This window comes from Paramisgurnus dabryanus, chromosome 15 (genome assembly GCF_030506205.2).
Source record: "Paramisgurnus dabryanus chromosome 15, PD_genome_1.1, whole genome shotgun sequence".
Lineage (NCBI taxonomy): Eukaryota > Metazoa > Chordata > Actinopteri > Cypriniformes > Cobitidae > Paramisgurnus > Paramisgurnus dabryanus.
This window is the reverse complement of record NC_133351.1, coordinates 35,628,322-35,654,009: the sequence shown is the minus strand read 5'-3', so window position 1 is coordinate 35,654,009 and position 25,688 is coordinate 35,628,322. Positions and strand designations below refer to the sequence as shown.

Here is a 25,688-nt window from a genome sequence, read left to right as displayed (position 1 = left end):
TATCCTAATATATATAATTTATACCCGAGTAGGCTCTTTTAACCAGAAAGGCAATGTAGTTTTTCTCTGCGTGTGTTTGGGGGTGGGAGACACATATCTGACGATGATTGGTGTGTGTGTCTTAGACGGGGTGGGACAACCACATAGCTGATGGTGATTGGCTTAATTTCCATCGTTAGCCAACCAGATGCAGCAGAGTTCATACACAAGCATGCAGTCAGTCCGAGCAGAAAGTCTTTTACAGTGTAAAAAAAAGTCCGCGCAGATTTGCCAACTTGGTGACTTTGTCGCTAGATTAAGAAACTTTTTAGACCCCTTTAGCGACTTTATTAAAAAAGCGACTAGGACAAATCTAGCGATCTTTTCTGGCGTGGTTGGAGACGTTTGGAAACTGCGGTGAAAGGATGCATCGCCCCATCCAAGGCACTCACATGCAGCCCGGTTCTCGCGCTGCAGTCCATCCCTTTCGAGTCGCACAAACCCGCAACAACAGAGCGATGGGAAGCACAACGAGCTCAAAACAAAGGTAGCGGACGCAAGCACAAAGTATAAAAAGCACAAACGTTACTTTTCCATCGTTGAGGTGAAAGGCAAGAATGTTTATGAACGTGCAACTTATGCCCATGAAGAAAGAGTCTCTTCACGTCTGTAGCGAGGAATTCTGATCTAATAAACCACCTCACATCATCACATGCTGCCAAAACAAATTCTCTTTAGTGTCTTAAAGTGATTAAGTTGAGCATCACATCAGCAAATCAGAGTACTAAATACGGTCATATTTATAGATAAATGTTGCATCAGGATAAAAATACAAAAATTAAACTGATGTTAAATATTGCACGAGGTAGTTGCTTGGTAGTTAAAACAACTGAACTGCAGGTTTGTGTAAGCAGTAAATATCTTTTAAGCAGTTCTTTTTAGAGTTAGCCCGTCATGTCTTAGCTACTGCAGCAATCAAAATATTCCATATGTGCATATGAAATCGCTCGTTATGATATAGTCTGATGTTTTTATTTGTGTTCGTTAAGGAGACAAAACTATTCAGTGTTGTGTATGTTTAGAAAGCTTCATAATTTTCCAGGATATTATGAAAAGAAAGGCTGATATCCATTCTTTTTACCAAAAATAATAGAAAAGTCAAATACTATGGGAGTGGAAGGTACAAATAAAACAGAAAAATATGTTGTGGAAGGGAGAGGAGTAGATGAAGTCATGAAGGAAAGAAACATGGATGGCAAAGAGCTAAAAAGAAGTGAAAAGACAGAAATCCATCATGAAGTGAGTGAAAGGATTAAAGAAGAGGGTTATGAGAGAAAGAGATGTTTGCCTTTCAAATATGTTTTACATGAATATAAACTAGGCAATCCTATTTTGTTTATATAACTGTCTTTATACCATTATGTTCAACCAGTCAGTGTTTTTAGATATTGATAAGCTGTATGTATTAACTTAGTATTAAGACAAAGGGTGCTACAGAGATGCTTAAGGTAGCTGCTTGGGTACTTACTTATAGGAACATTTGTTGTTGCGTTTATTAATGTTATAAAAATTTGAGGTCCAGTGTTCACCGAAAATAGTATATACAGTATATAATTTCTTGAATCCACGACAAACATTCAAGGACGCTTACTTCATTGCCACCCCTTGAAGTTCTCATGCCACCCCCTTGCCACCCCATAAATAATTTTCTAGATCCGCCCCTGATTGTGCTCAAAGTATAATATTTATTCTTTTCTATAATGAAAGCCCAAGGATCTCAAGGCACTTTTATATTTTGATCTTATTTTAAATTTAATTTTTTCCCTGGATTAATTTTATGTTATATTATTATTTTTGTTATTTTATTTATTTATTTTAAAAATTACTTTATCCTTTTACTTATTTTTTGTTTTGTTGTGTCTATTTTAATTGTTTTTCATTGTATTCGTTCTTTATCTACTGTTTATAACTGTTTTTGTTCTTGAATTTGTATTTGCTGCTATGCTTCTTCAATAAAAAAAATAAATAAAAAAATAAGACAACAAAACAGCATGGCGGATGGCGGAGGAGAAGCACACGAGCGAGAAATGATCAAGCCACCATTGCGGTCCAGTGTCTGGAAACACAAAGATGGAGATGTTCTAAATAAGTCACTCGCTGTTTGTCGGATATGTAAAGGTCAAGTAAAGTACAACGGCAACACGACAAATCTCTCCAACCACCTACTACTCGGCTCGGGCAAAAAATATCACGGCAACAATTGCCAAGTTTATCTGCAAAGATATGCGACCCTACAGTGTGGTTGAAAACCCGGGGTTCCGTGAAATGATTAAAACATTGGAGCCAAGGTACACGATACCAAGCCGACCACACTTCTCAGAAACGGTTATTCCTGCATTGTACGAAAGTACTAAGAATGATGTGAAGCTGTCGCTCTCTCAAGCTGAACGAGTAGCGATAACAACGGATGGCTGGACGTCATGCTCAAATCAAGGGAATGTGACAATTACCTCTCATCACATTGATCCGGATTTGAAAATGAAAACCTTTGTTCTGCAAACCAGAGTTTTAAATGAAGCCCATACTGGTAAAAATATTGGCGCGTTACTGCGTGAAGCCTGCATTGAGTGGAAAATCTCGGACAAGAACCCTGCGATTGTAACAGATAACGCCAAGAACATGATTCTGGCCGGCGCAGAAGCCCAGTTCAGTCCACACATTACCTGCTTCGCACATAAGCTCAACCTTGCCTCGCAGAAGGGTTTGGACCGTGCTTCCAGGTTGTTGGGGAAAGTGCGAAAAATTGTTGGATATTTTCACCGCAGCCGATTGCATGTCACGTCCTACAGGAAAAACAAACTCTGATGGATTTACCAAAACACAAACTAATCCAAGACATAATCACCAGATGGAACAGTTCATTCGAAATGCTTGAACGTTTTTTGGAACAGCAGCCAGCTATAATGGCAACTCGGATGTCCAAGGATCTGCGAAAAGGGGTCACAGATGTATGCACGCTGAGTGAGAGTGATATTGCCAACATGGATGACATTGTTCAGTTGATGGGTCCTGTCAAAATTGCAACAACTGTAATGTGTGAGGAAGACCAGCCAACTCTCTCTGTAATTGCTCCTCTTCAAGCAAAACTTCTGAAACACCTACAGCCATGCGAAAACGACTCAACCCTGGTTGCAGAGATTAAGATGGTGATGACCAATGACCTCTCCAAACGCTACAGAGGCACCCAAGATGCTCTCAACATAGGTAATTAATTTGTAGTCTTAATTAAAATCTACTTAGTTAATATTTTAGGTTATTAGACTGTGTTATTTTGTAAAATTAAAAAAAGTTTGAATTTGAGTTGTTTTTTTTCATATGGAAAAGTAAACAAGATATCTGCAATAAAATTCTTAGTTTATGGTGGCTTTTACATCATCATTGTGCCACATTTCTTTTAACCATACTATAGTTTAATCTTCTGATTTTGTGTATGAGGAGGTGGTCATCAGTTGCAATGTCATGTCAAGTTAATTTAATAATGCAAAGAATGCAATATTCTTGTTCTTTAAACAGCATCAGCGTTGGACCCGCGATTTAAAAAACTGCCCTACCTGGACAAAGAGGACAGAGAACAAGTCTACGCAAAACTGATTTTTGAGGCAGAAGCGTCCCACCAGGTAACTATTCTCTCCTCTTTCCTCTGCTCCTTTATCTTCTCCCCTTTAATTTGTCCTCTTTTAAATCTCATCTGTTCTTTATCTTCCTCTAAATTTCTGTGTGTAGTCTCACAGAGCAGAAATTTGAACAGTTCACACATTCTTACATTAATAGATGCAAGCAATGGGAAATCAGGAGGAAGACGATGGAGGCTCAAACACAAAGCTGTCAGGATTCGATGAAGAGACCACAGGTGTGTTTCATGTGATACACAAAAAAGATTGTTGTTGTTGTTTTGTATTAATGAGAAACATGACTATATTTTGAAACACATTTCTTATATTGTAGCTCCAAATGAGTCACCTCCTTGTAAGAAGAAAGCCTTAGATGCACTGTTTGGTGATTCCTTTACCCAAAGAGAAAGAAAATCCACAAGTGAGACAGCCAGAGCAGAGGTTATGAGGTACCGAGCAAAAGATGCATTGCCTTTGACTGAAAATGCCATGAATTGGTGGAAATCTCAGGAGAACGAGCTACCTGTACTTTCAATCCTTGCTAAACGGTACCTGTGCATTCCAGGCACCATTGTGCCAGCAGAGCGAGTTTTTAGTACTGCTGGTGACATAGTGAACGCACAGAGAAGTGTTTTGCGGCCAGATCATGTTGATCAGTTGATATTTTTGAAAAAAAATCTGTAGGGTCATTGAAGAGTAGTTTGTTACACTTGACCTATTGTTACATATTAGTGCACTGCTGTTTGTTTATTAAAATGAGAGTAGTAGCAAGTTCAGCCACTGCTCTCTCAACCTTAATAAATGTTGGTTGCACTTTGTCAGGGTTTTGTGTTGCATTTAGTTCTGTTCATTGTTAATCATCTTGTTTAGTTAATTTGTTATCTCATTTCATCATTATTAGTCTCACCTGTTTGATTATTAGTTAAGTTCTTACACCTGTGTTTAATTAGTTTGCTCACCCTTTATATTCTGCCCTCATGTGTCTTTCCCTGGTCAGTCGTTGAATGTATGTGCACGTATTGTGAAGCTGTTCCTCGTCATCGTTGTGTGTATTGAATAAAGTTCCAGAGTATATATATAGAATCCTGTTTCCTCGTTATCGTTTGTATTAGTAGAGTTAGAGGACGCGACAGAACGACTGACCGTAAAGTGTTACGTGGTGTTTAGTGTTTCTCCTCCTGTTTCCAGAGTTTTTTGTTTTCCGTATTCACAGTTTCGTTTTTAGTTTATTCTCGTTATGGATATCCCCCCTTCAGTTAAAATCCAAATTCTGGACCAGGAAGATCGCCCGTTGGAACTTCACATCAAGGACTTTCTAGACCTGGCGTGCCTTACCAACTTCACCGATCACGCGCTCTGTGTTTTTCTGAAAACCAGCCTGAACGATCGGTCATGGGCACGTCTTCCAACGGGCGGTCCAGAGAACAACTTCGCCGCTTATGTGGAGTGGGTGCTGTTCCACAACAACTCCCCATTCACCGTCGGCCCAGCCGATGGGGAGTTTGCCACCAGCCCCACTTCACCCCCAGAGACCGACACGCCAACACCCTCCACGGACCTCGAGCCCACCGCGGGCGGAGAACCCGGCAACGCGACCAGTGAGCCAGAGCGAACCCCTGAGCCCAGCGTCGCTGAGATCCCGGATCCCTCCCCTGACCAGGTGCGAGAGCCGAGTTGTCTGGGATTCGCCGCGGGAGCTGCTGAGGATGTCGAGGAAGACATCCACCTCCACGCTGCTGAGGGTGAGCATATTACGTCTCTTGGGGAAATTTTTTCGGACTGTGCTTTGGACATTTCCCTTCCTTCATCGGCTCCGCTGGTTCCGTCCAGCTCCTCCCCAACACAAGTGGACCCTCCCAACCTCCCACTCCCGCCTCCTTTGCCTACCTCAGCCAGTCTGAAGCCCCTGCAGCCATCACAGCGACACGCCCCTGCTCATCCTCAGCGCGTCAATGCCGCTGGTTCGATTGATCCGTGGCGTGCCTCTCTGCTAGCTGCTTTCGGGGAGCTCTCCAGTTCTCCGCCTTCGCTCCCTGAGACCAAGAGGTCGCCTCGTCCCGTCGGACCAGTGGCATCACTTCAGGTCTCTCCTCCCTCCCCTTCGTCGGCTCCCGTCTCTACAGCGACGTCACCAGGCATCGTCACCACTCCGGCTCCGCCCTGGTCGGTCGTCGTCCCGTCCTCGCCTCCGGGTTTTCCTCGCTCCCCAAGTGTCCCTCACTCCACCCTTCCAGCTCGTTGGGCTCCTCCCTCCTATGGGCGTTCACCTTTGGGTTCCTCTGCTCTGGCTCCGCCTCGTAGCTCCGTTCCACCTCCTACATCTCGGTCGGGAGACCCACCAGCTCTGCCTCGCCCCTCCGGTTCCTTGGCTCCCCCCGGGTTCTCTGCTCGCATGGCTCCACCCTGGATCCTCCAAGTGCTGTCATCGCCGTTGTCCGTCCCCAGGGTGGGTAGTAAGAACAATACTCCACCCTGGCTCCTCCCACCAGCGACTCCACCCTGGGGCTTCATCCCGTTCGGTCTCTGGGGCCTGGTCCAGACCCCTTCCTAATCCCTCCCTCATTTTTGGACATTTCTGTTGTTTTGGACTCCCTCCCTCCCTCCCTCCACTTCGGTGTTGTTTTAGTTACGGCGCGGGACGCGCCTTTGGGAGGGGGGGCGTACTGTCAGGGTTTTGTGTTGCATTTAGTTCTGTTCATTGTTAATCATCTTGTTTAGTTAATTTGTTATCTCATTTCATCATTATTAGTCTCACCTGTTTGATTATTAGTTAAGTTCTTACACCTGTGTTTAATTAGTTTGCTCACCCTTTATATTCTGCCCTCATGTGTCTTTCCATGGTCAGTCGTTGAATGTATGTGCACGTATTGTGAAGCTGTTCCTCGTCATCGTTGTGTGTATTGAATAAAGTTCCAGAGTATATATATAGAATCCTGTTTCCTCGTTATCGTTTGTATTAGTAGAGTTAGAGGACGCGACACACTTTACTTTAATATTGATATTAATACTGTATTTTTATTATTTTTATGTTGAAAAACAACAGCAAAGGTAGCAGGTAAACCTACTTTTAATACAACCTCAGGAAATATTGGTTGCACTTTTTTTTTGATAATGATACTCTATTTGTATTATTTTGTATGTTGAAAAACGTCTCGGGTTACGAATGTAACCATTGTTCCCCGAGAAGGGAACGAGACGCTGCGTCGCCGAAGCTACGCTATGGGAACGCCCTCTGCGTGATTGCGTCTGAAGCACGTATGTCAAATCAGTCCAATGGTCAAGTGACACGTCATAGGCGGGTGACGTGGGAACCAGGAAGCTATAAAAAGAGCACCCGGCAAGCCAACTTCAGCTAGATTGTGCCGAAGCAAGGCGAGACAGGGATGCAGGGAGTATGGCAGGGAGACGCAGCGTCTCGTTCCCTTCTCGGGGAACAATGGTTACATTCGTAACCCGAGACGTTCCCCTTCGAGGGAACTCGAGCTGCGTCGCCGAAGCTACGCTATGGGAACGATGTACCAAAACACCATACTACCAAATGCCTGTCTGTGTGTAAAAACGCGCACAGCTTAAGACATGAGCACCTGGGCTCCAGGCGTAGCACCAACATCTAACTCGTAAAACCGAACGAATGTGAGCGGAGAGGACCAGCCTGCCGCATCACAGACATCCTGCATTGAAGCCCCTAGCCACAAGGCCTTGGAGGCTGCCATACCCCGAGTAGAATGAGCCCTGACGGCGATGGGTGAAGGCCGTCCAGTGGTCTCATAAGCCAGAGAGATAGCCTCAACTATCCACTTACTGAGTGTCTGCTTGGTCACCGGCAGGCCTTTCTTGGGCGAGCCAAAGCACACAAACAGTTGCTCAGATCTCCTCCACAAAGAAGATCTGTGAACATAGGCACCCAGTGCTCGCACTGGACACACCAAGTTAAGCTTTTCCTGATTCCTATCCCTAAATGGGGGAGGACAGAGGGCCTGAAGTACGACAGGTCGTGGCACATTAGTCGGTACCTTAGGCACATAGCTGGGCCTTGGGTACAAGAAAGCCTTAACCATCCCTGCTGCGAATTCAAGGCACGTAGGGGAAACCGACAGGGCCTGAAGGTCACCCACTCTCCTCAGAGAAGTGACTGCCAACAGAAGTACTGTCTTAAGTGCCACAAACTTGACTGGAACGGTCTCAATGGGCTCAAACGGAGCCAAGGACAGACCTTCCAGCACAACGGCCAGGTCCCATGCTGGGACCCTGGGTCGGACTACAGGCCTCAGCCTCCGAGTGCCACGAAGGAAGCGAACCACCAGCGGGTCTCTCCCAAGGGATTGCCCAACCAAAGGAACATGGTAAGCCGAGATGGTCGCCACATACACCTTCAGTGTAGAAGGAGATAACCCTGCTGTGAACCTTTCCTGCAGAAACTCCAAGACTGTACCAATTGGGCAGTTCACAGGGTCATGCAGGTGTTTGCTGCACCAGGAAGTAAAGACTCTCCATTTAAAGGCATAAAGCTTCCTCGTGGAGGGAGCTCTGGAGTGAAGAATGGTCTCAGCAGCCTCAGCTGAGAGACCAGATTCCATGAGTCTGGCCCCCTCAGTGGCCAGACCCACAGTTTCCATAACTCTGGGCGGGGGTGAAGAATAGAGCCACCCGCCAGAGAGAGGAGATCCCTCCTGACGGGTATTTCCCAAGGTGAGCCGTCGAGGAGGGACACCAGGTCCGAGAACCATATTCGGTTCGGCCAGAGTGGGGCAACCAGCAACAAGCGGACGTTGTTGCGACGAACCCTTTCCAGAACTCCCGGGAGCAGAGCGATCGGGGGAAAAGCGTACAGCCGTAGCCTCGGCCATGGCTGAACCATGGCATCCAGACCCAGCGGTGCTGGATGTGTGAGAGAAAACCATAGCGGACAGTGTGTCGTCTCTCTGGACGCAAACAGATCCACTTCCGCCTGGTAAAATCTCGTCCAGATGGACTCCACCACCTGAGGGTGGAGCCTCCACTCCCCGGGCCTCAGCCCCTGTCTCGACAGGACGTCTGCTCCCTGATTCAGACACCCGGGAATGTACACTGCTCTGAGGGACAGCAACTTCCCCTGTGTCCACAGAAGGATATGCCGCGCCAATTTGTACAAAGGGCGTGAACGCAAACCCCCCTGGTGGTTGATGTACGCGACTACCGACGTGTTGTCTGTCCGGACTAACACGTGATGGCCCCGCAGGTGAGGGATGAAACATCTCAGGGCGTAGAACACTGCCATCATCTCTAGGCAATTTATGTGCCAGCTGAGCTGTCTGGCCCCCCATAATCCATGAGCCAGATGGCTCCCCATAGTTGCTCCCCAGCCTGTGAGGGAAGCATCCGTTGTCAGCGTAACTCGACGGAACTGAGCCCCCAACATCAGTCCTTGGGAGAGAAACCATGGTCTCTTCCAAAGATCTAAGGCACGAAGACATCTGCGCGTGACCTTGATCAGACGGAACGGGTTGCCCCTCGGGGAAAACCCTTTGGTTTTGAGCCACCACTGTAGCGGTCTCATGTGAAGCAGCCCAAGGGGTATCACATTGGACGCTGCTGCCATGAGCCCCAACAACCTCTGAAATTGTTTTACAGTGTGTGACTGGCCTAACTTCACTCTGCCTACAGCCAAAAGAATGGATTCCACACGAGCAGGGGACAGATGTGCCTGCATTGTCGTTGAATCCCATATAACGCCAAGAAAAGCTGTCCTCTGTACTGGAGAGAGCATGCTTTTCTTTGCATTTAGCCTTAACCCCAGTTCTCTCATGTGGGTCAGCACAGCATCTCGATGCTGCGCTGCCATACTCTCTGATTGGGCTAAAATTAGCCAATCGTCTATGTAGTTTAAGACACGGATGCCCCGGAGTCGTAATGGAGCCAGCGCTGCATCCATGCACTTTGTAAATGTACGGGGTGACAGAGATAGACCGAAAGGGAGAACCCGATATTGGTAAGCCACGCCCCCGAAGGCGAACCTCAGGAATCTCCTGTGTTGCGGGAGGATAGATATGTGAAAATACGCGTCTTTTAGATCTATCGTCACAAACCAGTCCTCGGATCTGATTTGTGTGACGATCTGCTTTATAGTTAACATCTTGAACTTTAGTTTTGAAACAGACCGGTTCAGATGACGTAGATCTAAAATCGGACGTAACCCCCCGTCTTTCTTTGGAACTATGAAATAGCGGCTGTAAAACCCTGACTCCCTGTTGTGAGGAGGAACACATTCTATGGCTTCCTTGCACAAGAGAGTTTTTACTTCTTGTTCCATTGTTAGAGTCTGCCCAGCACCCACTATGGTAGATAACACGCCGTTGAATTGGGGTGGCTGGTTGCAAAACTGAATTTTGTAGCCCTTTTCTATTATTTGCAGAACCCACTGAGACACGTTTGGCAGGAGTTTCCACGCTGCCAAATTTTCTATAAGGGGGACCAGCCTCTCGAGACTGGCTTTTTGTGTACTGCTTAAACTTTTCCCGGTGCCCTGAACCAAACTGGCAGGGTTCAACCTGGGTGATATTAATGCCTCCCTCCTCGGAGAGAGGTGTTGCGTGCCCCGCGCACGAGGCACACAAGAATATGAAGCCGCTGTGCCCCGAAACACACACTGCGGCGGGGTTAACACACTGGCATCCCGAGGGCATCGAGGAGAGACGGGCACCGTGTTGTGAGGTGACTGCCGGCTCTCCCCGATTGGGGGCTGCCCTCGGAAATATGACACTACGTCCCTCAGGACTTCTTTTTAGCCTTCTTTTTAGGACTTCTTTTTAGCCGCCCTCAGGTCTGTTTTCTGCTTGGATGATGTCTGAGCGCGACCGCCCGAACCCCAGTTTTTTCGAGGGGGACCACGAGTGGCAACACTATGCTTTTGCGATGCTCTATATGATGTCGATGGCTGCTCCCGCCCAGCAGCCCTATAATCAAGAGCACGGCGGGGGAGATAGCGTTCGAACGCCGCCGACTGCTTACGAGCCTCCGCAAATCTCTCGACGACAGTATTAACGGCATCGCCGAAGAGACCGGAGGGCGCAACGGGCGCGTCTAAGAGAAAAGCCCTATCTGAGGTTTTAAGCTCGGACAGATTAAGCCATAAATGGCGTTCCGTGGCTACGAGAGCTCCCATCGATCTACCCACGGCTTTCGCAGTTTCTTTAATCGCCCTGAGTGACACATCAGTGACTCGACGAAGCTCTTTAAATAAATCAGATGTACCCCCCGCCTCGGCATCTAAATCTTTAAGCAGTTCTGCTTGGTACGCCTGTAAGACAGCTAAGGTATGCAGTGAAGCCCCAGCCTGCCCTGCAGACTTATAAGCTTTACCCACTAAAGATGAGGTTAACCTAACCGGTTTCGTGGGAAGCGAAGGCGATTTTAATGATGACGCCGCAGCGGGGGAGAGATAGCTCGCAAGCGTCTGCTCCACCCGGGGCATCGTTAAATATCCGTGCTCACCCATCCCCACAATGTTGGAATACATGGTGGCGTGAGGGGTATGAACACGGGCTGAATACGGAGCTGTCCATGATCTCGACAGCTCGCTGTGGAGATCAGGAAAGAAAGGCATGTTGCGCCGCGAAGGTTGAGGTTTCTGTTTTAAAAAGCGCTCATCTAACATACTCTGAGGACGCGCGCTCTGTGTCTCCGCCGGCCAGTCTAATTTTAAGCGAGCCACGGCATTAGTGACAACCTCCATCAAATCATCGAACGCGGGGGACGAATGAGAAGGCTCCTCAGCGTCCACCACGTCCACAGACATAATATCGACTTCCTCGGACGACGATAAATGCAAATCTGGGCTCCCGCCCTGGGCGGAAGAAACCGCAGCGCGTGCTTCCAAATCCAGAGACGGGGCACTAGATCCCGCGGGTGAAGGCTGAGAAAGGGGAAGACCCGTCTCAAGCTCGTCCGCGAGATCTAGTTGTGATCCCCACGATCGCAGCTTCCGCTCTGCCTCGGCAGCAGCGGGGCCAGAACCGTGGGGAACACGCGGCTCCCCACCCTCCTCGAAGAGTGCGAGCCGCGAGCGCAACGTACGGAGCGGCATCCTATCACAATGTGCACAACCACCCCTCTCAAGAGATGATCGTGCGTGTTGTGCCCCGAGGCACATAACACAGAGATGATGCGAGTCCTCGCTCGTAATGAAACGAGGACACGGGGAAGCACACTCCTTAAAACTTTGTTTGGACTTAGACATGATAATGACACACACTCGCTTGCTGAGGCACAAAGAGCTGAAGTTGGCTTGCCGGGTGCTCTTTTTATAGCTTCCTGGTTCCCACGTCACCCGCCTATGACGTGTCACTTGACCATTGGACTGATTTGACATACGTGCTTCAGACGCAATCACGCAGAGGGCGTTCCCATAGCGTAGCTTCGGCGACGCAGCTCGAGTTCCCTCGAAGGGGAACAACAGCAGACGTAGCAGGTAAACATACTATTAATTCAATCTGAAGAGATGTTTGTTGCACTTTATTTTTGGTATTAAATACCAAACAAACATCTCTTCTGGTTGAATTAATAGTTAATTTTATACTTTATATTTTATATATGAATACTATTAATATTGTAATATTTTTATGTTGAAAAACAAAAGCAGAAGTAGCAGTTAAACCTTCTGTTGAAATGTTGGTTGGTTGGTGCACTTACTGTACTGAAAATGTTACAGTTTTTTTCAGTCGCTAACAAGCATTTGTCCAATCAGTTGTCACATTTTCAAAACTCTAAACACAATTAGCACAGCATCGGTCTTTTGTGGCCATACCATTAATTCATTTCATGTCGTTTTCACACAATATGCAGTCAGTAAACACATTTCCACAATGCTTACATTTTCTTAACAGACAAGCTATACCTCCCACCAAAATTATGGATTGTTTTTGTAGTATTTACCAGTGGCGAACCGTGGGTACTTCAGCTGGGCCTTCAAAATATGCAATGAAGTGCAAATGCCTCTCCATCCATAATACTAGGCTATTCGTATTTCGTTAAATCATACAGTGAATGTGTAAAAATTCTGATCACGCAAAGTTGAATTACAGAATGGGCATTGTCTGCCTTTAAATGCAGTTTTAAGGTTTAAAATTAATTTAATCTAACTGATAAACACAAATACAGATTCTGCTGCTCTGTAATGACAGGGGCTCTGTAAATTTGCATTTAACCATCTTAAATTATGTTCTTTAATTTGTTTTTTATTTTTTGGAAATATATATTTAGCTGTAGGATACCTTGTTAATCTTTTTCATAAGGGGAAATATAGCACCCTGCGTTCTCAGTGCACCTCCTTGTGGCTTATAACTGTTGTCATAAGATATCCAGGGCTCGCAAAATCTCTAGCCCGAGCCCCGAGGTCCCGGGGCTATTACGAATTCTTGTCGGGCTACCAAAATGTGTCTCCGCCCTGCCCATCGGGTATAGCGAGGTAAAAAATATTTGAATGTTTTCGCATTCTCTCAGATTTAGTTAGGAAATTATATTGTATGTAATTCGGCGTCGTCTGTCAGTCATTACTATCCTCACGTAACAAGTGAAACTGTCAGGAAGTAAAAGTATAATTAAACGCATTATTTTTCTCGTGTTCGCGTCATATGCACAGGCTCCTCTGCACGCGCTTCTCCCAGCTGTGCTCTTCACGCGCTTAAGTAATTTCGTTTTTACCTCAGCCCTATCAAAATAGCTACAACGTCAATCACGTTTTCCGCCATTTACCTCAACCACTATCACCGCAGAGATTCGGGCCATTAGACTGTATTACAGTTTTTTTCAGTCGCTAACAAGCATTTGTCCAATCAGTTGTCACATTTTCAAAACTCTTAACACAATTAGCACAGCATCAGTCTTTTGTGGCCATACCATTCATTCATTTCATGTCGTTTTCACACAATATGCAGTCAGTAAACACATTTCCACAATGCTTACATTTTCTTAACAGACAAGCTATACCTCCCACCAAAATTATGGATTGTTTTTGTTGTATTTACAAATGCTTACACACAACATCTCACAATAGCAAAAACAATATTCCAAACCATAGATACAGTATAAAAAGCTTTATATTGGGTAAATTGGGCCAACCACATCTGATTCCAGTCTGGCTTAGGTTATTTTTTCTTTTACATTGATACTTATACAGTAAAAGCAGGACTTTGAGGAGTGATGTTTTTGAAAACAGAAACAGAAAAACACTGTAATGTCTGGACGAGGAAGCAAGGGGCACATGGAGAAGAGCTGGCCCAGTGAGAGGTGCAGTGAGAGATGCAGGTGCAGAGAGAGGTGCAGTGAGAGGAGCAGTTAGAGGTGCAGGAGCAGTGAGAGGTGCAGGGTCAGTAAGAGGAGCAGACCCAAGGAGAGCGCAATGTAGAGGTGTAAGAATGCATGGTGGTGGCATTCCAAGGGCTGCAAGAACAGTAGTAGGTGATGAAATTCATTGATTTCACTAAGAGAGGCTGGTGAAAGAGTGCAGCCCAATTTTAGGAGGTTGCCTCCATTATACGCATCTTTCAACAAACCAACAGGTAAGTGTTGCATTTTACATGGATTGTTTCTATTCTCACTTGACATGTCAATAAGGTCATACAGTAATGCATATGTAAAAAAATTTGTCCCTCTAAAGAATGCAACGTCTTCCACTCTCTGGGGGAAGAGGAAAGCTCCTAAAAAATGATCAAGATCAATACTGTAAAACTTTTTCTGTTCTATCATATTGTGTTTCTACTTTACCTCCTGTAGTCAAGAGTAAGGGGAAAAACTGATTTTTACTGAAATGCTTTTGAATGTGAACATTGCTGTACATGTGGGCACACAGTTCCCAACCAAGACATTTAGCGTAAAAACGTAAACGTAAAACATGTTTTGCATGCAAATACCTGTAAAACTGAAACATAAAAGTCTATGCAGTTTTTGTAATGTCAACAATAGCCAGTATTTAGAAACCTGGTGTACTTTAATTGATTGCATGTACCTTGTGAAGTGAAAAGAAGTGTTATTCTTTGAAAGAATAATTTTATTTTGAGTCAGATTTCCAGTGTTTTGGTAAAGTTATTATGTGCAGATAAATGAAGAGTTAGTATTTATTTAACAAAATGTGTTTTTGAGAAGAAAATTATGCGTTTGGCCAATTGTGTTTTGTAGGTGGAACTCTGTGTTAAGTGTTTAGAAAAATTATCTGAAGTATGGGTAAGCGCTTGTTAGCGATTGAAAAAAACTGTAATATTAACGGTCTATGATCTTCGTCTTTGGTGTTTTACGGCAGCTCGCATCCAGTTTGTTGCATGATTAGGACTTCATGAAGGCTTACAATGTATTGTTTTTTGCCCGCCCACTTGAAATCAAAACGTGATTGGTCGATTTGCCCGTCACTCTCCACACCAAAACACATAGCTTGGCCTTCCCTGGGATTCATGAAGTCCTAACCAATGAATGAGCCAGATAACCGGGCCTTAATAGAGACAGACGATTCTGATTGGATTAGATGTTTTCATGACATGAACCTGACAGTAAACTTAACGTTAGAACATAGATGAGAGAAAATATATTACATGTATTGTATTAAATTGAATTAAATAGAAATTTAAAAAGTAAAAACATATTTTTATTGAATATTATTTATTTGTATTATTATAATAAAAAATCTTTTTATTAATTTTTTTAGGCCTTCTCTGAAGGCGTAGATGGCCCTGAAGGTTCCCCACTGGTATTTACAAATGCTTACACACAACATCCCACAATAGCAAAAACAATATTCCAAACCATAGATACAGTATAAAAAGTTTTATATTGGGTAAATTGGGCCAACCACAGCTGATTCCAGTCTGGCTTAGGTTATTTTTTCTTTTACATTGATACTTATACAGTAAAAGCAGGACTTTGAGGAGTGATGTTTTTGAAAACAGAAACAGACAAACACTGTAATGTCTGGACGAGGAAGCAAGGGGCACATGGAGAAGAGCAGGCCCAGTGAGTGGTGCAGTGAGAAATGCAGAGAGAGGTGCAGTGAAAGGTGCAGAGAGAGGTGCAGTGAGAGGAGCAGTTAGAGGTGCAGGAGCAGTGAGAGGTGCAGGGTCAGTAAGAGGAGCAGACCCAAGGAGAGCGCAATGTAGAGGTGTAAGAATGCATGGTGGTGGCATTCCAAGGGCTGCAAGAACAGTAGTAGGTGATGAAATTCATTGATTTCAGTAAGAGAGGCTGGTGAAAGAGTGCAGCCCAATTTTAGGAGGTTGCCTCCATTATACGCATCTTTCAACAAACCAACAGGTAAGTATTGCATTTTACATGGATTGTTTCTATTCTCACTTGACATGTCAATAAGGTCATACAGTACTGCATATGTAAAAAAATTTGTCCCTCTAAAGAATGCAACGTCTTCCACCCTCTGGGAGAAGAGGAAAGCTCCTCAAAAATGATCAAGATCAATACTGTAAAACTTTTTCTGTTCTATCATATTGTGTTTCTACTTTACCTCCTGTAGTCAAGAGTGATTTTTACTGAAATGCTTTTGAATGTGAACATTGCTGTACATGTGGGCACACATGACATTTAGCGTAAAAACGTAAACGTAAAACATGTTTTGCATGCAAATACCTGTAAAACTGAAACATAAAAGTCTATGCAGTTTTTGTAATGTCAACAATAGCCAGTATTTAGAAACCCGGTGTACTTTAATTGATTGCATGTACCTTGTGAAGTGAAAAGAAGTGTTATTCTTTGAAAGAATAATTTTATTTTGAGTCAGATTTCCAGTGTTTTGGTAAAGTTATTATGTCCAGATAAATGAAGAGTTAGTATTTATTTAACAAAATGTGTTTTTGAGAAGAAAATTATGCGTTTGGCCAATTGTGTTTTGTAGGTGGAACTCTGTGTTAAGTGTTTAGAAAAATTATCTGAAGTATGGGTAAGCTCTTGTTAGCCATTGAAAAAAACTGTAATTCAACCGAAATTGTTGGTTGCACTTTATTCTTTATTCAAATAAAATGTGAATGCACATTCCATTAATTGTTGTTTGCTTGTTTGTTTTTATCCATAATTAATTAATACCTTAACAAGAAACAATCTACGGTGTGTCCCCAATGACACACCATCAATAGTCATATATGATTGAGGGGAGCCCTGCTGAAAAAAACAGCATACCAGCAAGACCAGCATATGTTGTGTTTTGGTGCTGGTTTTCAAGTGAACACCAGCTAAACCAGCATCAAACCAGCATCAACACCAGCATTAGCACCAGCTAAACCAGCTTTAGCACCAGCATCCCATGCTGGTCATACCAGCATATGTTGTGTTTTGGTGCTGGTATGCTCTGACCACCAGCTAAACCAGCATAGACCAGCATAATTCCCATGCTGGTCTATGCTGGTTTGATGCTGGTTTTTTCAGCAGGGAGGGGGTCAGGAAGAGATAGAAACTTTGACTAATATCAAATATATATAAAATACTTTTAAGACTATACTTAAATCTCTCTCTCTCTCACTCTCTCTCACTCACTCTCTCTTTCTCACCCAATATTGGTTATGGCATATCAATCCCTGCAATGTGCGAACGTCATTATTTGTAGGTGGGTGTGTTGTGGGGCCGGGGACCCTGGGCTTTCGCGCCATTGTTTGTCCTCTCGACCGGCATTTCTTGTCTCCGGCCGATGCATCACATGTCTCGCGGTTTTAATGCATCACATTAGACAAGGTGCGCACACACACACACATTCATTTGAAGCTTTAAAATAAAAAATAAAAAAATTTAAGCACACACGAAAAAAAATATATAAAAAATACTAATAAATTAATTAAAATACAACACATATAGGGTAAGTGAGGCTTGAGCGTGGCAGCCTCGGATTTGCACCGGGTTGGTTCCATGCTGCACGCCTTGCTTTTTTAATGCATTGCACTCTAGTTGACACAAACAAATGCTTGAACATAATGATGAAAGAAAAAAAAACAAAACAAAAAAAAAAAACATAGACAGGGTTAACGGGGCATGTGTATGGGTCGGCCTGGGGATGGATTTTGGGGCCCTGGGCCCCGCAGTACCTGACCATGATAGCTCGTTGGAACATGACAGTGGTGGGGGTCTAACCTATGCCATAGCCATGAGGGGGGTCAGAGGCAGTTTTATAACACCTTATTATTATTATCTGTATTAATATTATCATTAATATATCATTATTAATATCTTTATCAAATATTATCATTATTACTATTATTAATATTATTATTACTATCATAATATATTATAATTACTATAATCATTCCTACTATTGGATGTATCAATATTACTATTATTTTGATTATTAATATTTTTTTTATCTCTACTATTATTTATAATCCTCTTCCTGATCCTCCCCCTAAGCCCAGATGAAATTTGTATATTTATTAATTAATTTGTTTATTATTACTATTACTACTATCTGCCATTTCATATTAATAGATTTTTCATTATTAATAATATTGATACTATTATTATTATTATTATTGTTATTGATATTATCACTTTCCTTATCCATTTTGTTTATTTATTTACTCCTAATTATGCACTGTAAAAAATTAGCTGTAATTATGCAGCTGGTTGCCAGTAACTTACTGTAGACGATAAAGACTGAAAATGTTTCATGTTCATTTAACTTTGAACAAACTGTTGCCAGTAAATAGCATAAGTGTAAAATCTACAGTAAGTTACTAGCTAGTTGCCAGTAATACCCAGTAATACTGTAATTTCTACAGAAATTTTTTACAGTGTGTCTGTTACACTTCTGCTCCTTTATTCAACAATTTCAACTGTCATATCTATTATAGTATATACACACACACACACACACACACACACACACACACACACACACACACACACACACACACACACACACACACACACACACACATTCTGGTTTCCATGTTTTGTGGGGACATACCATAGACGTAATGCATTTTATACTGCACAAACTGTATATTCTATTCCCCTTACCTACCCCATTCCCTAACCCCAACCATCATAGAAACCATTCTGCTTCTTCACATGTTCAATAAACATCATTCTGTTTGATTTATAAGCTTGTTTCCTCATGGGGACATCAAAATGTCCCCACAAGGTCACAAAAATACTGGTATTCCTATCTTTGTGGGGACAATTGGTCCCCACAACATGATAATTACCAGGTACACACACACACATACACACACACACACACACACACACACACACACACACACACACACACACACACACACACACACACACACACACACACACACACACACACACACACACACACACACACACACACACACACACACACACACATTCTACTGGCTGTTATGTTATATGTTTTGTTGGTCTTTGTACTTGTATTTTTTTTCTCATCTGTAAATATTGTATTTTTCTGTTTGCAAAAAAATAAAAAATAAAAAAAGAAACAATCTACGAAACTTCATCTGCAGCACTGTCCAGTATCCATGTATTTATTTCAGTCACACTGGTTAAATTTTTGGCTAAAAAGCTACTGAATCGGTTTCAAGGCACTGAATCGTTTCCGATCGTATCGTTCTAAACGAACCAATGTCGTCATTGAATCGTACTGACAACCATGAATCGTGATACGAATAGAATCGTTGTTAAAACTAATCGTTACACCCCTAGAAAGTACAGTAATAATACCAATTAATTACCATGTAGATACCTAAAAGTAAGTACCACAGATTTGTTGGTAAGTACAACTTATTTACCATATATGTACAAGGTAAGTACATGTAATGTAAAATAAAGTGCTACCTAGTGGGTATGTACTGGTGGCAGAGATTAATGCATATATCTGAACAACCAACTGTATAATGTACTGTTACATAAATGCACAAACCAAAGTGCTCAATTTTAACCCTACTGTATACAGCCAAAAACTAGTTCTTTGTCACATGTACTGTAAAAAACACAGAAGAACCTGAAGAAGATGAAAGTGCTTTAAGAGGTTTGTCTGTCAGGCACTCTCTAACATACTTCACCCTTTATTCTCATGGGCATTTATATCATGCAATCATTGTAACAATTTTCCTGTTTGGGGAACATGACCACAGCATTTGGATCAAAGAGATCAGACCGGAAATAAAAGGTTCATGTTTTTGTAAGAGAGAGAGTAATCCTTGTGAACGTCCTAATGCATTTATTCTAATAAACATTACAATATGTTTAAATTGTAAATTGTTTAAAGTAGCCTCAAATTACATGGGAAACTTAAGTCACGACTAAAAATTTTTTTAAATGTTGCATGAAATACTATAACATTACATTACATTGCATGAAATACTATAACAAAATAACAAAGCAAGTGACATCTGCAAACAAAAGATTCAGGTGCTTTTCTTATGTTTTATTGGTTGAGCAGTAGAAAATCTCCATCAAGTTCATACAGGTGTCTACAGAAACCACAGGTGTAGCAGTTCATCACATGAAATACTGTATGTTACGCTAATGTTTAATAAGTACAAAGTGTCTTAGTGCTTCATTTTTATTAGTACACACTATTTAGTGTTCTAGTGTTTTATGATTTCACAACTAACCAACTTTTTTTGTAAAATGTTTTGCTTAAATAGTGTGCTTGAGATATCTTTCCAAAAGTGATACTTGCATTGATATTTTATTATTAAATGCAATGATAATATGGCATAAGGCAACATGTATTAGTCATAAATTTGTGAATGTTGTGTATAGTGTAAATAATGATTCATTGAAAATGTCTCGTTTACAAACAGTTTAGTTCAGATAAACCACAGAAAGTGTGCCTCCACAAGAACAGTGTCAACTGAATGTCCGAGTTAAAGATATCATGATCTTAAAGTATTTGCACCTGAACCTGTAGACATAAAGTCAAGAGTATACAGTACTCACCCAAACAGCGGTGTCACACTCAAGAGAGATTAATGTTCGCCTGCTGCACGTCTATCATTCCCAGACGTTCAGCTGGACGCGCTGCTCTGTATCTCCAGACCGGCTGTCCTCACACTGATCTGTTCCTCGAGTGTTTTCTCTGTCTGCACTGAACTAGCTGGCATGAATCCTAACATCACAGGCTGGGAGTTTGCTCATTGGTCACAGGGTTATAGGGGAGAAGGGAGGGAGGTCTACACACTCAACAGAATGAAAAAAATGTGACGTATGCTTCACTGCTTCACTGCTTTTCTGTTTTCCTTTACAGCCTGAGGAATGCATACATGATTTTTCCTGTTTATATCAAATGGCTTAAGCCATTTATTATTTACAGGTATGTGTATGCCAAAAAATAGTTTTCTTGAGTACAGTACAGAATGTATGTATTTATGCATTAAACAGTAATGTATTATTATGGGGTAAGGCCTCCTTTTGCACCCAATACAGCATCAATTAATTTTAGGAATGACAAATACAAGTCATGAGGGATTTTAAGCATTTCTCTTGCATAACAGTGGCCAGGTCATGACGTGATGCCGGTGGAGGGGAACTTTTATTGCTCCTCCAGAACAGTTCAAAGTGGTGCAATAATATTCAGTGTTGACTGTGAAAGCCATGGACTTAGGCCAACTTTACTTTCATGTTTATCAAACCACTCTGTCATCAGCTAATACACAACTCCACCTTCAGGGTACAATGTTTGAACCACTAGGTGTACATGCTCCTACAGAATGGTTCTGCATTCCGTGGCAGTGATTGGCATGAATGACCAAAGGTTGGCATATTGAATATTGACACTGTAGAGCTCCAAATGAACAGCTATGATGGAGAGTCCACGTTTGCCCTCTCAGAAATAAACACACAGGAAGGTACAAAAGCGGGAGTGGCACCTTTTCAAAAAGTAGACTTTTGTACCTAAAAGGTGCATATTGGTACTTCAAAGCTACACATTGGTACCTTAGAGGTACATATCTATCACCAAACACCTGCTGAAGTCTTAGAGTGAAGAAAGCATGACGGTCTTTGACGTGACCATAGATGTTCTGTTGATCTTTTAGTTTCAGATACAGAAATGGTTATTGAAGTATAGAGAATTTGTGTTAAATTACACATGCTCATTTACAGTAAATAATACAGTATGAATATAAAAAATAAAAATTTCACCGTAAGCCCAGACGAGACAAGTTGATTCAACTCACTGCCTTAAATTGCCCTTAAATTTTGTTAAACAAACATTTTAAGTTAAATTGATCTAATATTTTATCATTTATTTGCATTATTCACATTTTAGTCCCACATAATACTGTATAGATAGTATTCTATGTACACTGTAGATACTGTAGTATTCTATGTGCGTGTGAACATTATTCAATAAAATTCAATCGAATCAAAACAGTATCAAATCGTATGAATATTAACTTAACATTGAATTTTTGCCACACATGATCAAAAGAAAGGTTTCAAGTTCACACAGAGATCTCAACACATAAGTCTCAATAATGGGGACAATTATCAAATCTTATGAAGTGAAAAGATGAGTCTCAGCACAAAAATAATAAGCAACAATGATAACAAAAAACAACTGCAGTAGTAGAAATAAAGAGAACAAGCAGCAAAACAACACTTATATAAGAGTAGCAGTGCATTTATGCATGCTGCAATGCATGATGGATAACATTTCAAAATCCAAAGACTTAAATAAGCTAAAATTAATTGATTCAACTTAAAATTTCTTGTTGAATGAGAGAAAACATGCAAGTTGTGCATTAAACTTAAACACTTGAGCAATGGAGGACATTTTTCAGGGTTTAATTTACTTATTTATTTGGGTTAAAACAAAATGAGGGTTAACAATTTTGATTCTTTAAATATTAGCAATTTGTTTTTGCTTCATGATCATACTTAGAAAAATATTTGTTTTGATGTAGAAACTAATTTGGAACAACAAGAGAGAAAAAAATAATGTGAAATTAGCCTATACGTCCTCAGTATATGTATCATCATATATATATAAAGGAGTTCCGTAATTATTAAAACCGTTTTTCACATGATGTGCACGTATTGAGTTCTTGATGATATTATCACTGAGTGCTGGGTTGGGCATTCCTGGTCCTGGAGAGACACTGTCCCGCAAAGTTTAGCTACAACCCCAATCAAACACTTTAGTGAGTCTCTGCAAACGCAGCTGATGCGCCACTTAGAGGATAAAAGAAGTATTGTTAATATACAAAACCAGATTAAAGACACAGGCAGTCAATTAACCTCCAAAAATTATTTTTTTTAAGTTTGCAGTCTATGTTACTTGTGTGTTTATGGTAAATATTGGGCGTGTGGAGGCTCTTATCTGTGTGTGAGTTCCAGTAAAAGGAGGTTCCTGATGGGCTGCTTACAAAGAGACAAAAAGCACCCAGAGGAAGCGCAAAGTAAACAATCTCTGGGAGCAAAGCCCCAAACCAAACATTAGACAAAACATCTGCCTTAGAGATTGAGCGATATAAACTTATACTGCATTTAATGTTCTAGGCCTCTCAAAAAGTACATGTGCTTTCTTGCATGTTGTTATATGAGAGATTTTTTCATTCTTTAACAGAATGTGTTTTAGTGAACTTGTTTGAACACTTTTGAGTTTTAACAAAGGCCAACATTTTTAAACAGTTTAAACAGAATATGACAACTTACTTAACTGATGTCAAATCTTGAGGTACCAAAGTTTAAGATTTGCGAATGAAACAAATCATGTGATCAATATAGGGTTGAGGTTTTGATTTCCTTTCATTTCTTCTCAGCAATGAATATGAGAAATTAGATTTTGCTTCAAGTAGACATAATAATGATCAAACTTTGATTATTCCAATGTACGCTGATTTGACAGTAAATCCCAAACTTTAGTTTAATACAAACAGGGGTTGTGGTGTTTGTGTCTTTAGGCTCCACAGTTTAGATTTGATTGTCTTCCTGTTGGCTCTCACTGTAGTTTGATCTCCCATCCATCTAAGAGATATCATATCACTTCAGTGCCCACAGAGAGATCGTCAGGCTGATTTAACAGTGCTGTCAAGCTCTACCGATAATGGTTTTGCCCTGGTATGCAGCAAGGTTTGGTAAAATTTTGAACTTCCATTCATGAGCTGGAATTAGGATTTCACACATATTTAGGTATCAATAATAGAGTTTAATAATAAGCTCTACAATTTAATACAAAAACAAAATGTGATAGGTCAAAGTCCAGGCTATGGTAAACTGCATAACCAACAATCTATTAGGACAAGACAATAAACCAATAACATAGTACAGTACAAAGGCAGAGAAGTCTAACATATACGGCAATCTTAAAACAATAGAACTCAATAAACTGGCAATACTTCACAATGTGAATGTAAAACAGGAATATAGCAAAGAGGAAGTAAGTCCAGAAGTGAGATAATGAAGAATGAAGAAGAGTTAATATTCGGGATATTGCTCCCTCTGGTGCTTGGATAAATTAATAACAGACTTATTTACATTTATGCATTTTGCAGATGCTTTTATTCAAAGGAACTTAGTGTACAGGTACATATTTATCAGTATGTTCTTTGGGAATTGAACCCACAACCTTAACTTTGCGAACACCTTATGCTGGAATACTCAACTGAGCAACAGATACATGTTATCTTTGCTACTTTGCAAATTTTCCCGTATAGCTTTTGTTCCTAAGATTGACGTTTTTCTCAGTTTAATTCTACTAAATGCTCTAAAGAAGCGTGAAAGAAATTTTTTTTTTTTGAAAAGAAAATATCTGTCCCTGAAAAAGTCCTTACTTTAAATCTTCTAGTGATGGGCATGTTTGACACTGCTTCACAAATCTGTGATTAAAGCTCCTCTCAAGATTACTCAAGTTCACTAAGTGGCCATCTTAAGAGCAAAATACTGAAATCTCAGAAACCACTTGCTAATCTGTATATTTCAAATGAGCATTGAACTCAGACTAACTTGTGCAACAGAAACAGCTACTATAACTGAGCTACAGGAACAGCTTAATAAGTTACAAAAACACCTAACAGAGCTAGAGAAATACCGAGCTACAGAAACACCTAGCCGAGCAACAGAAACACCTAGCCGAGCTATAGCTACACCTAAACAATCTACAGAATCACCTAAACAAGCTACAGAAACAGCTAACCGAGCTACAGAAACACCTAAACAAACAACAGAAACACTTAAAGGAGCTACAGAAACACCTCACCATGCTAAAGAAACACCTAACCAAGCTACGTTAACATAACTGAGCTAGAGAAACACTTAACCGAGCAACGGAAACACCTAAACGATCTACAAAAATGCGAAGCTACAGAAACAGCTAACCAAGCTACAGAAACACCTAACCAAGCTACAGAAACACTTAAATGAGCTACAGAAACACCTAACCAAGCTACAGAAATACCTAACCCAGATACATGTTAACTTAAACGAGCTACAGAAACACCTAACTGAGCTATGAAAAACACCTAAACAAGTTACATGTTAACCTAACCGAGCTACAGATACACCTAAACAATCTACAGAAATGCAGCGCTACAGAAACACCTAACCAAGCAACAGAAACACCTAAACGAGCAACATGTTAACATACAGTAAACGAGCTAGAAAAACACTTAACCGAGCAACGGCAACACCTAAATGATCTACAGAAATGCGGAGCTACAGAAACACCTAACCGAGCTACAGAAACACCTAACCAAGCTATAGAAACACCTTACCGAAATACATGTTAACATAAACAAGCTACAGAAACACTTAAACGAGCTACGCTAACATAAACGAGCTAGAAAAACACTTAACCGAGCAACGGAAACACCTAAATGATCTACAGAAATGCGGAGCTACAGAAACACCTAACCGAGCTACAGAAACACCTAACCAAGCTATAGAAACACCTAACCGAGCTTCAAAAACACCTAACCCAGCGATGGTAAAACCTAGCCGAGCAACGGAAACACCTAAACAATCTACAGAATTGGTGAGCTACAGAAACACCTAAGCAAGCAACAGAAACACTTAAACGAGCTACATGTTAACATAAATGAGCTAAAGAAACACTTAACCGAGCAACGGAAACACCTAAACGATCTACAG

General features: G+C 41.6%; 2 protein-coding genes across 3 annotated transcripts in view; one reads left to right on the top strand and one right to left on the bottom strand.

Annotated features, from left to right (window-relative positions):
• mylka (myosin, light chain kinase a) overlaps positions 1–20,693 on the bottom strand; it is a 133,832-nt gene extending 113,139 nt beyond the window's left edge. For both annotated transcript variants that reach the window (XM_065293267.2, XM_065293268.2), the window contains exon 1: positions 20,538–20,693. The gene's annotated coding sequence lies outside the window, so the exon portion shown is untranslated. The remainder of the gene's footprint in view (positions 1–20,537) is intronic.
• LOC135769392 (E3 SUMO-protein ligase ZBED1-like) lies at positions 2,745–4,461 on the top strand. Its single transcript, XM_065278709.2, has 4 exons — positions 2,745–3,243; positions 3,553–3,656; positions 3,811–3,889; positions 3,985–4,461. Exons 1-4 carry the CDS (start codon positions 2,844–2,846, stop codon positions 4,332–4,334), a joined length of 933 nt encoding a protein of 310 aa, XP_065134781.2. The 5' UTR covers positions 2,745–2,843; the 3' UTR covers positions 4,335–4,461.
• Positions 20,694–25,688: the final 4,995 nt, after the last annotated feature.